The sequence below is a fragment of the Amia ocellicauda genome, chromosome 22 (assembly GCF_036373705.1).
Source record: "Amia ocellicauda isolate fAmiCal2 chromosome 22, fAmiCal2.hap1, whole genome shotgun sequence".
NCBI lineage: Eukaryota > Metazoa > Chordata > Actinopteri > Amiiformes > Amiidae > Amia > Amia ocellicauda.
The window spans coordinates 385,732-403,045 of NC_089871.1; the positions used below are offsets into that span (position 1 = coordinate 385,732).

General features: G+C 48.9%; 1 protein-coding gene across 2 annotated transcripts in view; it reads right to left on the reverse strand.

Moving 5' to 3' along the window:
* Nucleotides 1-17,314, reverse strand: part of tmem132e (transmembrane protein 132E) — a 189,962-nt gene that overhangs the window by 41,760 nt on the left and 130,888 nt on the right. For both annotated transcript variants that reach the window (XM_066695210.1, XM_066695209.1), the window contains one exon: nt 10,654-11,572. In XM_066695210.1, coding sequence (XP_066551307.1) covers nt 10,654-11,572 — 919 coding nt within the window. The remainder of the gene's footprint in view (nt 1-10,653; nt 11,573-17,314) is intronic.

Sequence of the window (17,314 nt, forward strand, 5' to 3'; positions counted from 1 at the left end):
ATCACGCAGCTTTCCGAGTCAACTGCAGTCGTTTCTCCCGGCCCAGCTCAAACCCATGTGAGCCGAGCACTTCGGGGACTCAGTCGGACAATCCAGAGGAGGCCGGAGTCGTCTGCCGGGCACAGTGGAGCAGGGCTGTCACCTCCGATCCGCTGACACCACCACGCTGACAGGCCATGTAAGGGCAACGACAGGGGGGCATCGATGGGGGCGGGAGGGGATAATAAAGAAAAACATTTCTTCAAAGCACATAAAAGCGTTTCTGCGATTGTAGGCTGGTGGTGGTGTAGTGTTGGTCTTTCCACTGTGCTACACTGCAGCCCCCGACAGCACACGCAATGGCAATGTGATCTTCCACATGCCAACATGCCAGAGCACCCGACGCTCGTCAGACAGACCTGCCCGGTCAAAACATGCCAACGGGTTCCATTGCTGAAGGTGTCTCTATGTCCTGAACATGCAACGACTGGCACTAGGCAATCAGGAGCTGAGTTTAACACCTGCCTATAGACCTGGGGTAAGTATGCTATCACCACATATACATAAGAATCGAGAGGAGGCCATTCGCCCCATCGTGCTCGTTTGGTGTCCATTAATAACTCAGTGATCCAAGGATCCTATCCAGTCTGTTTTTGAATGTTCCCAAATTGTCTCTTCAGCCACATCGCTGGGGAGTTTGTTCAGATTGTGACGCCTCTCTGTGTGAAGAAGTGTCTCCTGTTTTCTGTCTTGAATGCCTTGAAGCCCAATTTCCATTTGTGTCCCGGGTGCGTGTGTCCCTGTTGATCTGGAAAAGCTCCTCTGGTTTGATGTGGTCCATGAACTCCATACGACGCACCATGATGTGTGTAAAGTGTTGCAGATGGCCCCAGATGTTTCTCTATCCCTCAAAGTATCCTAGGGTACAGTGCCCCTGAGTGGAGACTTTTATAATCAAATCCACTCAGAAGCCCCCAAAAATGTGCGCCCGTTTAACAGTGATTGGGATTTTTTTCCAATAAAATGAAATCTGAGAGTCCGTTTCAAAAGCCAAACTCCTCCTCTTTATACGAGATGTTCAATAATCCCGTCCCCACGGACAGAGGCACGCTCCGCTTCTCCATTCTGATCCCGGCCCGAATGGCAACCGCTAATTGTGCGGATATCGACTGATGCAACATCAGAGGCAGCCGCAGAAAAGGCAGATTAAAACGCCCCTGCACCGCCTCAGAATCAGGGCTTAGCTGCGAAGGCAACGGCAGGCGGATGTGGTCCCTGCTGAACCACTAAGCCAATGGAAGAAGAGGGCAAAGTGAGACGTTTGGTAAAACAGGATTTTACCATTTAAGACTAGAAAATGTAAGAGCAGGACGCCTCTGCAGGGAGAGAGGCTCAGCAAAATGAATACATTAATACTGAGCCACGGCTGAGTCGCACACAGAACAGGACCACACCTCCTGCACTGCTGTCACGGGACGCATCAACACGCAGTGTTCAGAACACACGCCTGGAGTGTGCTCTCCCAGTCAACGCAGTGTTCAGAACACACGCCTGGAGTGTGCTCTCCCAGTCAACGCAGTGTTCAGATCACACGCCTGGAGTGTCTTCACACTCACTCACTCAGTCAGAACAGCTCCAGAGGTAATGTCTGCTTCCTCTCAATAGACAAAGAGAGAGGATAGACTGTGTTTACGTCTCAGAACGGCAGCGTTGTATGAAAATTGCTTCCAGAACAAACTCTGATATTGCATTTTCCAATCTAACAGGTAGACGCAGAATGAAACAACCACAGCCTGCCTGGGCACAGATTGCACTCGCCTCGATAGACCCGACCGGAGAAGCGATTACCGGCCGCTTAGGTGTTCCTGGAAGCTTCATGCATAAAATTTCCTGGTCTGCTGAACAGAACCAAATATTGTCGAATACTGTCGGATTTAGCCAGAGCAAGTCCTCCAGGCTGATGAAGTCCTCAGGATTTGTGGGGATTTAACATCTTCATGCGCCTCTCAGGAAATCTGCATCCGGCTGGGGATCTCACTAATTTAAAAGGAGAAAACGGGCTGATTACACTCAGGTGAGATGAGACAGTTTGTGTTAATTTGGTTTTGTTTTCCTGCTCATTAATTCATTTGACAGGCGTGCCCTTTGCTTGAGAATAAATCAACTAAAAAGCGCTGTGGTTTGCTTTCCCCCATCGTTTTAAAAGAGCACAGATGAGCAGAATCACAGAGAAATACCAGACGTTATCAAATGTAAAAATAAACCATAATATAATACTGATAACTATTTGTTTATGTTGTTTGTGCTGATCTGGTGTCTCCGGCTGCATCAATCCTGCACTTGAATAAACCTGGCATTTAAACTTGAAACTCTTCTCTCCGAATGGCCAGCAGCACCAATCGGATCAGGTGGAAGCGAGTCTAATAATAATGTCAACATCGTCTCGATTCATCCGGTGGCGCCTGGCTTTGCTTCCTCCCTCACAGAGTTTACACAAAGAAAAGTTGTGCATCTCCTGAGCGTGGGGTCAGCCTGTGCATCAATGATGTTTAATGGGAACCGGAGGAGTAAAGAGTACCGAAGTGGATGCCTAGATCCACCACCCCTGGCGCAGATGGCAGTGCCTCCCTCTACAGAACCATGTCTCCGGGCTGTACTCAGGATCTCGGATACTGCGCTCGGTTCTTTGTGGGAAAAAAGAGAGCTGCAGATTTTTACAAACTAGAAAAGCAATGTAATGTAAGAAAGACAGCCTGTAATGGCAAGAGCTCTTGGTTTTTAATGCCCCGAGGGGTTTTGAAATAGGAAGCACCTATCATGCGGTGAATGCTTTCCGAGCGCCGGCCCTGGACTCCTCCAAGGGTAATGTCGTGCCACCAGCAAATTGTAGGTTAAGAATGTGATGTGATTTCTGATAAAAGCCTCATCTCATCACTGTACTCAACACCGCTCTCTTGTTCCCCAGTGCAGAGCTATCTTTTTCTCTCCTGAAAGAACAATCTCTCCTTTGCAAAAACCACCAGGAAAGCAAACTCTCGCTTAGGCTAAGAGCGAAATCGATGCTGTCCTTCACTTTCCCACCAATGAGCCTAACTGCAGAGCTCTGAGTCCAGTGCCATAGCTCACATCTAATACATGCAATAAATAAACTCAATAAATACAAATCCAACACCATATTGTAGTGCCAGTTGGGACCGTAAGCTCTCGTGGCTTCCAGAGCAGTCGGACTGTTTGTGCCAGGCGACTCCGGGATGCAGGAGGCAGGATGGCGCCGCGCGTTTGTGACCGTGAGGGGGATCCAGCATTCCTGTGATCCACAGAACATTGACACAACTCCCGGCGGCAGACTGGCGTGTCAGCCCGTGAGACTGTGGGGAGTCTCGGGAGAGGGAGAGGACTACACAGCCACGCTGCGCTGCCGCTGGCTGCTGCCTACCCTTCTGACTGGTTCACGGACGCTTACTTATGTTAGCACACAGTCCGAGCCCTTATCTGTGCGCTGCAGGCGGGAAACCCCGGGGCAAGAGTGAGAGGGGACGGCGCTGACGAGCTGCCGTGCCAGCCCAGACTTCGGCATGTCAGAGGCAAGCTCCCAGTGCATAATTAAGGCACGCTTCCTAATTGCCGGCACGCAGGAGCCGCGCAAGACATCTCGGGAAGGTCCGACGTCACGCTGCTTCTGCTTTCATTACTCACATGCTCGCTTACAGCAGGTACGCAGCGCTGAGGACTCTGACCTTTAAGTAGAGCTCTGAACGTGGCAATGTGGAAGGAAGCTGATGTGACAGCCGTGCGTGTGATACTGCCCACATCTGCTGCGCCGCATGGCTGCAGGTGGAGCCGTCACCGTGCTCGGCGCATCCGCCGTGGCAGGCGGCAGCGCCTCCCCGGCCCACACTGAGTCAGAAGTCAAATGGCATTTACTACTACACCTTATTTATTAATCTTTTTATTTATTTTTCTTACCATGTGACCCCAGATATCAGATAAATGAAAATAAATGAATAAAACCGGGATCTCGAGCACCTAAGGGCCCCGACACAAACACAGCGATATCTGGGGCAAACCGGGCCCCGAGGATCCTGCCGGAGAGAGTCACACAGATCAGCGATATGAGAGACTCCAGACGTACTGCTTTGATATTTGGAGACTTTTCAGTTTAATTGATGTGAAGATAATAAATAAATAGATAAATAAATACCCCCCCCAAATAAATAAATACAATTCAAAATCAATGTGCTTTAAACAGTGCAAAATGAGCCCCCTGCACTCTCACAATGAGGGCAACTGGTTTATTTATCTGTGTGTGTGTTTTTCCTGTTGCAAAGTGCTCTCTGCAGCCATCTGGCTTATGCATATTTATTTATCTTTGTGCTCGTGCTGCATAATCACTCGTCAGCTCGGCCAGTCTCCGTCTCTGCTTGGCACGTGGCCGGCCTGGCGTCTGACTCGCTGGCACAGCTGAACCGGCTCCGATGCCCGGCCACGCGGGCTTCGCACCACTGTGCTCACTGACGGGAAAGCGTGCGCCGCCCAGTGACCCAGGAATGATATCTGTTCACACACTCACACAGCGGGGCGGCGGCGGGGGGGCACCGCCACTGACACAATGTTGGGACGGATTTTCTAATCGCTCCTGCGCAGCGGATCGGCTTGAAGTCCATTGAGGACCAGGACAAGCCTCCGGTCTTCACCTCACAGGCGAAACAACTTCATTGAGGGCGTGTTAGTCTCTGTGTTTTCTTTCAAATAATGTAACAATATCGAAGAATGTGTATTTTAATACAATAATAGAAGGGTAAAATTGTGTGAATTGTGCAGAGGTCCCAGCCCACCACAGCTACATGCCCAGGACATATGGTGACACTGTCCTTCAGGGACAATCACATGCATTTGGCACTTAAACACACTGTAGTTTGGTCGCTTTGGGCGATTTGTTTCCTTAATGCTGCCTCCAACAATCACCCCCGAAGAGACTTAAATCTCCCCACCTACAGCACATTAATCACACATCTGGTGGGTATATATTATTATTATTATTTGAAATAAAGACAAACAGATAAAGAATATGAATTCCAAAGGCTCCTGAAGATAACAGTCTTGTCGCTTGATCTAGGAACGTCTCGGTTTCCTCTTTCATTAAAAAGCAATCACACGCTAAACGGTGGAACAGACTCACACCCTCAGTGTCTTTTCAGGCAGCGGAGCGGGATAATTAATTCAGAGATTTCAGTTTTGTTTTGCTAATCAAGGTGGTTTTTCATACTTGATTGTTCTCTTTGTTGAATTGCTGGCGAGGTTATGTACGAGGGAGTGAAAAGAACCGAGCGACGGTCTGAGCGTCACGACCACAGCATCGGCTCCTAAGCCACACAGTTTGCAAGCCAAAGAGTGGCTTCAAAAGCAATATAGACCCTTATACGTGTGTGTGTTTGTGTGTGTGTGTGTACATGTTTGTGTGCGTGTGTGTGCGTGTACACGTGTGTGCGTGTACGTACATGTGTGTGTGCGTGTATGTGTGTGTGGCGGAGAGGATGGTGCATTAACCACTGACACAGTCTGATCAGAATGGGATGACAGGTGGACTGGAGCGACAGGTGACCTCATCAATGCAGGCACGAACCACATTGAGTCGGCTGGCGGTCGCTGTCAGAGAGGCGGGCGCGGGGGACGGGACGGCCTGACGGGACAGAAGCACGATAGAGCCCCCGCGTTCCCAGACAGACCAGTATCCTGGGACCCCCACGGATGAAGACCAGGTTTGCCATGGCACCCATTCCCCCCCCACCCAGTGTACAGAACTCTCAACGAGGTATTTTTGGGCTTTTGATTTGCTGTGGCAGGTTAGAGCTATTCCTGCTATGCTATGCTATGCTTCTCTGCATTTGCGAAATGCTGAGGACGATCTTAACATCAGAGCGTTAGTCTTCTCGCCAACCTCTCCCTCAGAAACAATAACGGCTGTTTATATTCTTCTGGAAATGCACTTGGACTTCACGAGTATGGATCACCTGCCTCGTGAGACGCTGCGACATGCAGAAAGACATGCAGATCATTCAACTATACTCAACACCTACACAACAATTACACTACAATAGATGAGTGACATATCTTTGCAATTAGACAGTTCTTGATGTAACTCATAATTAATGTTTTAAATCTGTAAAACTCACCATATTTGTTAGATTTGCTTTTGTTTGGTATTCACCACGAGTCCCCTGACTCTGATAACTTTTGTTTATCAATGTACATCCCAGACACTTTCCAGAAGCCAAGTTGGACGACCTCATGAAAACACTTGCATCATTTGCAGTTTCAAAACACTGGCAAACCACCGCACTGAGCATCTGAAGTCTTCCCTTCCAGTTCCTCGTGAGAATCTGAATTCCGTCTGGTGCCACCGGTCTCTGAAGCAGAGTAATGCAAGACCAAATTAAATTAATCAAATTTCACTGCTTCACAGTTAAAAGCAAAAGGATCAATTATGGCTAAAGCTGCCAATTTCAGCGCAGGACGACGATGGAATGGACAATTTGCTGACTCTCATTTTTTCCTATTATTTACCACTGCTTAAAAAGCTGCGACATTTCAGAGTAACTTGAAGGGCACGCTTACTGTACCGGTCCTGAGTGAATAACTTCTGTTATAACTGGTGGAGCTGTGCAGTGTGCAGACATCTCCGTATAGAGACGGAGAGTCAAGGTGCTCAGCCGGGGGAAATGAAACAAAGGTCAACTTGGTACAGATGAAAAGCCCTCTGCAGTCATGCCCAGAAGCAGATATATTCTAGCCTGGAGACATTTGAACCTTGTAGGCTTTGCTTTATGGCTGTCCAGTGTCCTCCAGTCTTTTAAGAATCGGGGGACAGATGGATCCCAACGTCTACCACGATGTTTTGGCTGATAAAATCTCAAGATCGGTGGCAAAGGGGTCTCTGCCCAGTGTGACCAACACAAGGGCCAGTGATCACCACCGTCGCTTTCTGCATCAATGGAAAAACTAAAAAAAAATTGCCGTTTTCCACAGCTGGGCTCATAAACTCCTCCGATGCTTTAAAGTTTGCTAGAACCGGCTCCTCGGGCGGTGGACACTTTGAGGCGCACAGTGAGAATCGTCTCCCGGCGGCTGCTATAATGACACCGTGCTATAAACTGGGCGCGCATATCCATCCCCTGTCTGTCAGAGCTGCCTAGAGCCGGCTTCGAAATGAGAATTTACAAGAGCAGACGATAAAAACTTGAAATTAACTGTCTCTTCAAAACATACATCAAAGCCGGGCAACAGCAGGCAGATACAGATAATGCGATCTCAAAAAGAACAATAATAATACAGGTCTGTTTTTTTTTTTTTTTTTAACTTTGCGGCTTCGCTTTGAAACCAAATGTCATCCGCCATAAAAATAAAATAAAATAAAGCAAAACGGGAAAAAGAGCATTGAAGGTGTGAGATCTCAGGGTGGTAAGACATGCCGTCTCAGCAGGGAGGCGGCTCGGCCCCGTGGCGTCCCTGACGATGCGCTGTGAGTGATGGGCTCTCGGACATCCGTGGGGTGACGAGTGTCTGAGGAGCCTGTACACCTCCTTGTTTTCTTTTTGGTTTGCAATACAGCTCACACTTGGCTGCTTAAGGAGTCCTTGTGGGTATTCAGAAAATACATCCTTCTCTCACCCCTGTGAGGGCGGGGTCACTGTCTCACCCCTGTGAGGGCAGGGTGACTGCGTGTCTCACCCCTGTGAGGGCGGGGTGACTGCGTGTCTCACCCCTGTGAGGGCGGGATCACTGTGTCTCACCCCTGTGAGGGCGGGATCACTGTGTCTCACCCCTGTGAGGGCGGGATCACTGTCTCCACAGTTGACCATCTATGTCCCTGGCCGAGAGTGAGGGGACCCAGGCTGTCCCACTACTCTTTCAGCGCCAAGTCCAATGAAACATGATCTGAGGAGGGGCTGTGGAGCCACTGCCAACATGAGCCAAGGTAAGAGGCTAAACGCCCACAAGATCAATTTCTCCGGCTTATAGCGCCAAGTGTGATATAATGAACGGTGGGGAACCTCTTCCCGTATCTCCATTAGTGACACATCCTTTGGCTCCCCCTCCCTTTGAACTGCAATTATTTTAATAGCAGGGAAATAAAGAGCAGGAAATCTGTGAAAGGAGGAGAGGCGGAGGGAGAGGTGGTGGGTGGGTGGGGGGGACGCGCCTCGACTGGGCTTAATTTGTATTTAAAGTCTTCCATTATTCCGTCTTTAATAATTCTTTTGTGAGGGCAATTCAACAGAGGACTTCCAAGTGCTATTTAATTCTCCCTCTATTGACATTTTCAATTCAGTGCAGGCTGCTTCCGCTCCCTCCTGAATACCAAGTGCTCCGCTCTGCCAGCGCCGCAACTCCCATCGCCCAACCCTGGGGTTTAGAAAGGACACCAGGCAGATGGCGAAGACTGGCGCGGCTGCCGACCTTCACCTGTCCTTGCAAGCCCATCACCGTAACTCCCACCGGAGATATGGAGGCTCAGAGACACAGGAGAGTACAAGAACCAAAGACAGTTTCTGGGGACACTCCTGAAAAAGCCAACATCTTAAGGAGCTATCCTGGCCTGTACTAGATTCATATTAGTGGTGGTGGGGTTGTAATTGTTGAATTTTCTAGGAGAGGTTCTCGCCTTCAGAACCAGCCCATTTCGAATCAGCTCATCACCGCAGAACCACACTGAACCTGTATAACACAACACACAGGCAGGACAACGACCCACGGATCAGCCGACTTCTCTGATACTGACAGGACGATTCCTCAGCACGCTGGCCTCTACTGCAAGACGTCCTTCCAGGCTGTTTACAGCCCAATTGGTGCTGAGCGGCTCCTCAGGGTCATGTCGGAGGGCAGCTGGTAATCGGCAATCTCGACAACAACTTTACACAAAGATAAGGATAAGAAACCTGTTCCCAGAAGGAGTTACTTCAATTAAGGGTTCAATTAAGTAATTGAGAGCTGGGTTGGAATACAAACCAGCAGGGCAGGGCTCCTCCAGGACAGGGCTGAGAACCCCCGAGTTACCAGGCATCCCCTGTGCCAGGAGAATTCCCAGTCAACAGTGCATCCCAGCACAGATGGAGGTATAAGAACTGTGGAAATGCCCAATGAATCAGTAGCTCGGAGATAAACTCTCGCACCCATTCCTAGAGGAGCCAACACACACTCCAGGAAGATCTCAGTAGCGTTAAAAGTGCAGACTTCACAGGTTTGGAAGGATGCTTTCCCATGAGCCCACAGAACGTCCCTGCGATCATTACAAGAAATGGCAGGAGAATTAATAAGCCACTAAGCAACCAAAATAGCAAGGTAGCCAGAGATAGCTGCTTTGTTTAGGTGCCTTTATGTTGTTGTGCTGACACAGGAGTAAACTGGAAGGCAGTGCTGATTTAATACCCAACACGGAAAGGACACAATCTAACAGAATAAGCCCGGCGATTGCGGAGACCTCAGGCACATCCGTTTTCCAGCCCGTCCTCCCACGAAATGTCAGCTCTCGGGCCTATTTTTGTACAGCACCTACGCTGTGTCTTAAATATGCATGCATGGTTCATTACTGCTGAACTCCGAGATGACACTAATTAATTAGCAATTCACATCTAAAAGCAGAACGGTGCCTGTTCCCATACTTCTAAATGAGTTATTGAAGTCTAATTAATTTGCGCTTAATTGCTAAATTGAAGTCTGAGAGCGGCTGAAGTTTCGCTTACAATTAGAGAGACGGTGTTTATGGAGCGTCCTGCTCGTCACGGGAGAATGCAGGATACTATTACAGACACCACAGATCGCCTCCCCTCCCCCAAACACACCTGCCTCCACAAAGACAAGGCTCAGCTCGAATTATTGTGTAAACAGCAACTTCTCTCCTGATTAAAAACTGTGGGATATATTGGGAGTAAACAGCGGAGGAGGCATCAGATCTACTCAGCACTAATGCATGAGAAACGGAGCGGCCTGTGAGGAATTTAATCTAAACAGCTGTCAGTTAACGCAGAAATTGTCTTTTACTTGCAAAGCTGAAGATCTGGTTCTCATACAGAGGAAACCGACTGAATCTGAGATTTGTGCCTAGTACAGCGGACGTTGTGCATTTTTTTTCTTATCGTTTCTTTTGTTTGGACTGTAATACGAATCTGAGCCGCCGACATGTGTTCTGGTGGAAAATGGGATGAAGTGACACAGAATGACCCCGTGAGCAGAGAGAACGGACGCCACGCCCGGCCCGAGTGCATTGTGCCAGGATTGCACTGTTACACATACTTATTCAGAGTAGAGACCGTTACACCGAAACACAAGAAACTAAAAGACATCGGGAGAAGGTAGTGACAGCCATTTTTATCTCTTTGCAATTGATTTTGTTTGCAGTATCTTTTCAATATTACCCCTGGGCTCTCCAGTGCATCTTTAGACACCCAGTACACACACACACATATAAACCTAGCACTGTTACTTTCATACGAACTGCTGAAGCCCAATAGGGAGACTGTGATTTCATCTGCCGGCCTTTGTTGGCATTCATCAGCTGTGAGGTCAGGGTTGGGACCTTTAACCATTTTTAAACATTGCCTAAAGAGAAAGCAGCAACTCTTTGTCCTATAACGGTCAGATCAGAGACACAATAACGTTCATCTGATGGGCACTTACTTCAGGGTGAACTGCTCCACGGTGGAGTTGGGCACCAGGAACAGCTTGATGCTGAGGATTTCCCCGGGCTTCAGTGGCTTCTCTGGCAGGCGCAGGAACATGTTCTTGTCCAGCTGCTTGTCCACCATCATCTGCTCCTGGCTGGGCTGGTACAGGCTGATGCTGCCGATGCGTAGGAGAGGGTGCTGGGTGGGCACCTCGCTCCGGGCTGCCCCTCTGCGGGGGGAATTGTCTCCGCACTCGCCGCTGCCATCGGCCTCGTGCACCGTGTAGTACAGCTCCGCCTGCAGGGTCTCGCCGCTCATCTCCATGCCCTCCACGCCCTTGCGCCGGCCCAGGGGTGCCACATTGGTGTTGAACCATGTCGCCGGGAGCTCCAGCTGAGCCAGGCAGCGCGCCAGGTCCCCCCGCAGCCGGCAGGACGTCTTGATCTCCCGGACGTCCCGGAAGGCGTGGAGGCGGATGCAGGGCAGCTTGTCCAACACCTTGAAGTCGTCCCAGTCTCGGCCGGCGATATAGAAGAGGACCTGCACCACGGGGTTGCTGGAGAAGACACGCGGCTGGACGATGAAGGCCCGCACCTTCCAGTTGACCGTCAGCCAGCCGGGGATGTCCAGGGGGCTGGAGGGCTGCAGCAAGTCTTTGGAGAGCCTCTGGCCCTGGGAGAAAGGACCAAAGGTGACGTTGACCACCGGGAGCTCCTTGGTCTGGAAAACCACGAAGCTCTCGGAGCGCTGGAGGAGGTTGCCGCTCTGGTTGCCCGGTGGCTCCGCCCGCGTCTCCCGCAGGAAGAAGGCGAGCTGTGCACTGGAGAGCTTAAAGTTGGCCGGCAGGTAGACATTAGGGGGCGTGGAGGTGGTGGTGGCGACCGAGGCACCAAGGAGAGCGTCGGAATTGGTGGGCAACACTTTGCTCGCAACTGAGAGAGAGAGAGAGAGAGAGGGAGAGAAAGATCTGGTTAGATAATTATTCAGCGAGAAGTCGAGATTAAATTACAGGAGAGCTTCTGGCACAACTTAAAGGGCAAACCAACACCCATCTGCTTAGAAGTAACTCATCGATCAAGGAGTTTCACAAATTCCAGTCTTGCTGAAGAGAAAGAAACGCATTTCTAAACACATAAAAAATGAACAAGCTTCTCCTCAGAGCATGGCAGAAATAAATAAATAAGTGGAAGCCTAGCAGTAACACTTTTCAAAGGTAGCTTTGAAGACGGCAGCTGCTGCTTCACTAATTCCTCTCAATGCTCATTTGTTACGCAGAATAAGCAGTGCAGCCGCGATCCTTATCCAGACAGATCTTAGAGGGAAAAAAACACAATAAGCGCCTTAATTATTTAATTGCCCCTTTGAAGGTCCACTTATATAATTAAGCATCTGGCTTTAGTCATTTCCACCAGTGTGATTGATGCGAAGGCCCAGATGTGGCCGGTCCCAGAGTTTAAGGATATGGCAATAGCAGTCCTTCACTAACTTTGGCACCAGTTTTTGTGCATTGCAGTTAATAACGGAGAGAAAAAGTCTCTAACCATGTGAAATACAGCAGGAAAGAGACAAAGTACAGTGCGGCCATCGCTTATCCAGAGAGAACCGATACACGTCTAGGGGAGGTCCATTTGTCCGTCCCAAAATATAGAATATAACCTATGTGTGAAAAATAAATGCATACATACGAACATGTTTCTTAATAAACATCGACCAACCATTTGGTACGTAATAGTGGGAACAACCATTTAAGAATAAACAGGGAAAGAACAATTCAAATAACATGAAATTGCTCCAGGACATACTTGCGACACACATGTAGAAGCGCAAGAGACTGAACCTCCAAGTGCTCTGGGTCGGATCTCTGGTAGCGCTGTCCACAAACGCCATATCCCTCACTGAGCAGGATTTAGACCACAGCTCTACAACTACAGCTACATTTCTAAGCAAATTACACAAATTACGTCATTCTTAAAGATCAGAGAAAACGATAATCCAGCGATTGGTTTCCAGGGCATCGCAGAGACCCGTCCTAGTCCAAAAGCTGCTGAAATCCAAGTCACACGGTGTCCCAGTGTCCCCAAAAAACACCCAAGCTGCTCCTGTTTCATCTGCTCGTCCCCTGCTGGAATGACCCCCCAGCCCTCTCTTTAATGACCTCTGAAACAAAAGACACCCCAGTCGGCTCCACTCCTAGCTGGCTGACTGGCTGTCACCCCCGCCCCACCCTCAGACACACGAGGAGGATATTAAAACGGCAGAAGAGGCATTTAGCGGCTAGGCCATCCGTCTTCCTCCCCCCCGCTCTCTCAGCTCCAGGGCCCCGGGCCGCGGCTCTCTGGGGGAATGAGCTAAAGCACCGTGATGAACGAGCTGCCTCTGCCCTTCCCTCTCGCTGCCCTTCCCTCTCGCTGCCCCCGGGGACGCAGGCGCGGGGGCTGGGGGGACAGAGTCTAATTTCCTCTGGTCGCAGGTGTGGACAGATCACCAAAGGGTCTCGGCAGACAGGCAGTGGAGTGGATTATTGATTTGGTTCTGCGCGGAATTCGAGGGCAAACACTAATAAAAAAGCGCCTTTAAAGGCTTATTGATACTTTTTAACATTCATTATAGTGTGACGTGATGGAACACTGGGAACCACCTTCCTGTTTGAGACAAACTGTTTTTAAACATTTTATTTTCTAAATAGTTTATATTCTACATTATGAATTATACGTCTGCAGCAAAAGCACACATATGCCCAATATACTGCAAAGAGTGTTGTGTTTTTATATACAGATGACCAATAGTAATTACAGTGCTCAAAGAGATGTTTTAATTTAAAAACGTTAGTCTACTTCAGTTAAAGTGACCCAGCTGGCCCTGACCTGCGATCATAATACGTGGTGAGAGTGGAGTTACTGCCAATAAGGGGTTTTGAAGCCGTGTGGGGCACGCAATGACTAATACGAACTTTAACAAACCTTTCCTGCTTCTGGCAAAACAAAACATTGAAATTAAAAGAGGAACAGTCGTGGAGAATCTTATTCCTGAAATGTATAGATGTGTTGCATGGTGTTGCAATATAAAGTGCAAATCCTCATCAAGTCCAGGGATCACGCTGCAGTCTCGGCTGAATTAAAACGAATGTACTACACAATGCTCAGTTTCTCTTTTTGCATCGACATGTTTTCAGTGTTTTTTTACTTCCAAAACGACTACCCAGCAGTCAGTCTGATACAGGACTCTCGGATGAAGTCATAGCTTCATTTTTCTCTCTATAGCCTCCAGACACGCATTCGGTGAAGAAGCTGCTTAAACGTTTGCAGTGAAAGGCTGTTAAAGGCATCAGTATAATAGAGATGTTTAATTACACAACTTTGTGCGGCACATTCCAAGTCCTAAACCTCTCTATATGTACTGCAGAAAAACAAAACTGTCACTCTGGCCAGTCTGCTGTGGTCTCAGCTTTATTCCAATAATGGATCATTTTTCTGGGCGTCTCTGATTAAAATAAAACCACATAAAAATCTTAATTCGATTAATTCAATAATGATTGGAGTCACTCCTGAGTCCTTGGGTGCTTTCATTTTAAACAGACCGAACTGACCACAGGGGGACGCGTGCCGTTGTGTTCATATCTTCTCAATGAGCAATTCTCTTATTAGCTCCTCACCTGGCCTGTCACTCTTAATAGACCTCTTGCTCATCGCACAGATCTGTTATTATGGAGCCACGTACTACCTATAAAGGATGCCTACGTTGCCGTCCATCACAGATGTTAATTCACACTCGCTGTTTGCGTCTCCCCACCGCGGATCAACGCATCATCTCACTATGTGTCGGGGGCTCCTGAAGTGTGATGTCATCGCGGCTGTGACTGAATCCTCGTCCGACACAGATGCCTGCGTCTCTGATGTGGATGACATAATACTCCCATTGTCCCCTGATCAGGACACATTAGCGGCTCAAGTGCCACTTCCGACTCGGTGCCGGTAATGTGCTCATCCAGTTGCCCGTACAGATCAGTGTCAGGCCTTCGATAGCGCCCCGGGGCGTCCTGCTGGGCCCGTGCTGCCCGAGTCACAGCTCATCTTTACTGGGGACGTCCTTTGAGCTGGACTCAGGAGGGGGGCAGATGGTACAATAACATGACACCGTCCCTTAGCCAGCTTCTCACAGCCCCCCGAGCTCTGATCGACTGGCTTCCCTTCCTGTCGGGGTCTGAAACAGCTACATGACACACATCTATTGCAGGGGGACAAATGTTCCCTTCTTCTCCGCGGAGGCGTCCTAAATGATCTTCGGATGACCTTCAGGGACGCGAGGAGGTCACTAGTGTCAGCTGAGTGTCTGGCAATGGGCCTCTCTGGGCTCGGAGAGGGAACTGCAGACGCGCCGTCTTTAAAAGGCCAAACAAAGTGGACCAGCCGGCTTGGCAGGCCAACATCATCAACATCTGGCTGCATCAATGATGCAGCAGGGCTAATCCACAGAGTGTGTCCCCTCATCATGGCTAATGAGTGCAACTCCACGCTCATTTAAAAATCTTTTTGCCACTTAGTCCTGGGGTCAGCATACTGCGTGTGCCACAGTGTGGGATACTAATCTCTCAGTTAAATGAAGGTATTCCCCATTTCCTGTTTATCTCAACCCGTCGAGCGCAGACACGGGCATGAGCAATGTCTGAATGTGAGACTGTGCCGTGACAAAACGACAGCAGAGCCGTGTCATTAAACAATATGAGCAATTTGCACAGTTTTTCATACTTCCTGCTAACTAATGTGTATTGTGTATTCTTGTTACGCACTGCCGGATCGAGGGTCTCCACACACAGCGGTGGGATCTGACACTCGTATGTATAATGTATGTTCCTTCATATTATTTGCAGATTTGCATGCATGAATATTCTTCCTGCTGTCCTGGCACACGCCCTCAGACCGCATTATGGCTCATTATCTGTGGAGGCATGTAGTTGCTGTGCTCCTCGTTCACCACGCTTGCATAAACATGTTGTGCTTTAGGAGGGTGTCAATCCAACCCAAGACTGAAATACAAAAGAGGAGGGAGGGGGTGGCTCCATAATCTTTAGTTCAAAAATCTGTTCTGAGCCTTCGGAGGAACATCTGTGTAACACCCCCCTCTCCAGAGGTGTCTGAATCTGCAGGCGTACGGGCAGAAATGCGTGTGTTCTCACCTCAGATGAACCGTGACGTGCAGAAAGCGATACGCAGCAAAGCGCAGCAAACAATCGAGAGAGAAGAACCAGTCTCTCCTCTTTCTGTATTTAATTATGTTTCAAGAGATACAACCAGCTTGCAACGGCGTCATGCGTTTCAGAGGCGCATTTACCACTGCTTTTTGTCCCAAACCCAACCGGGTGGGCAGTTTACGATGCACAGTGGGGAAGGGAAGGAGAGATGCAATGCAAGATTGAATGGATCACCTGTAGCTTCACATGGACAGGAGGTTGGTTCATTTAACACTTGGTTCTCTAAAAATATACAAAACTGCTTTTAATTTGGCCACGTGACTCGGGCGCTGGCACAATCCTCATCTGAGCATCTCATGGAAGAGCAGCCGTCTCTCCCTCAAACCAATCTAACAGATTATTCCTAATTATTCAAGATTAATGTTCTAGTTCTTGCGGAAGAGGCAAAACAATCAAATGCAAATGACAGATTTACATAACCGTTCTCCCAGTGCGGAGCGCGGCGGAGGTTAATTTGATGGATTTCTGGGACATCATTTGATCATGTCATCCTAACCGGTTACAGCGTTGTGATAATCAGGCTCCTACCTGATGAGGCTAATTCTAGTTTGCATAACAAAAGCCGACTGCAAATCAGCCCGGATGACAAGGAAGAGGCTGTTTGCTATTTGGCTTAGCGGCCGGGATTGGTGGATCCTTCCCGTGCGAAAAGAGGAGAATTTGTCATCCGGAGATTAAAACCTCAAACAGCTAATTAGGCCTAATTTATTGTCCCGGGAACTCGTAAATAACCGTGGTCTTAAAAGAACAACAACAGGAGAAAAAAAAAACTCCAAACAAACAGGTCCAGCATCTTGAATTTTCAATCCTGCATTACAGCCTGCAGAAATCATTTATGGAAGCTTCTTAATTGTACTTATTTATTAAATTAATAAATTAATTCTCCCACTCGCTCATCCCCGGGACACGTGCGGCCGCTGCCAGTCAGCCTCGTAATGCCGTCCCCCCTCCCGCTTTAATTTGCAGCCTATGGTTTTAATCAGAAGCTGCCGGTCGTGATGAATCATGGAGGAGCAGCTCCCCTCGGCTGCCTGTTTGCCGGCACTGGTTTATGGCACCGTGTTTACTCGCCGCTCGCACTTGTTTCACTTTCAGACTCCTTGGGTGTCAGGATGAGTGAGGGGCATTGACTGGGAGAGCACTCTGTTCAATGCAGATGCCAGTGCTGATCCGAGTGCGAGACAGAGGACATGGGGGGCTGCGGAGCGTCTTTAAGGCAGCGCCACCCATTCAGCCCAATAACTGCCCGAGTGGCACTGGATTATATGTTTATATATTCGAATATGGGCGATTCCACTGAGAGGGGGTTGTACACACGAAATTACCACATGCCTGCTTGCTTTGGCCAGTGGGCTACTCTGGTGCTCTAATGAATCATGTCACGTCATCATGTGCATCATTAAAAGGTGCACGTCCAAAAGACAGG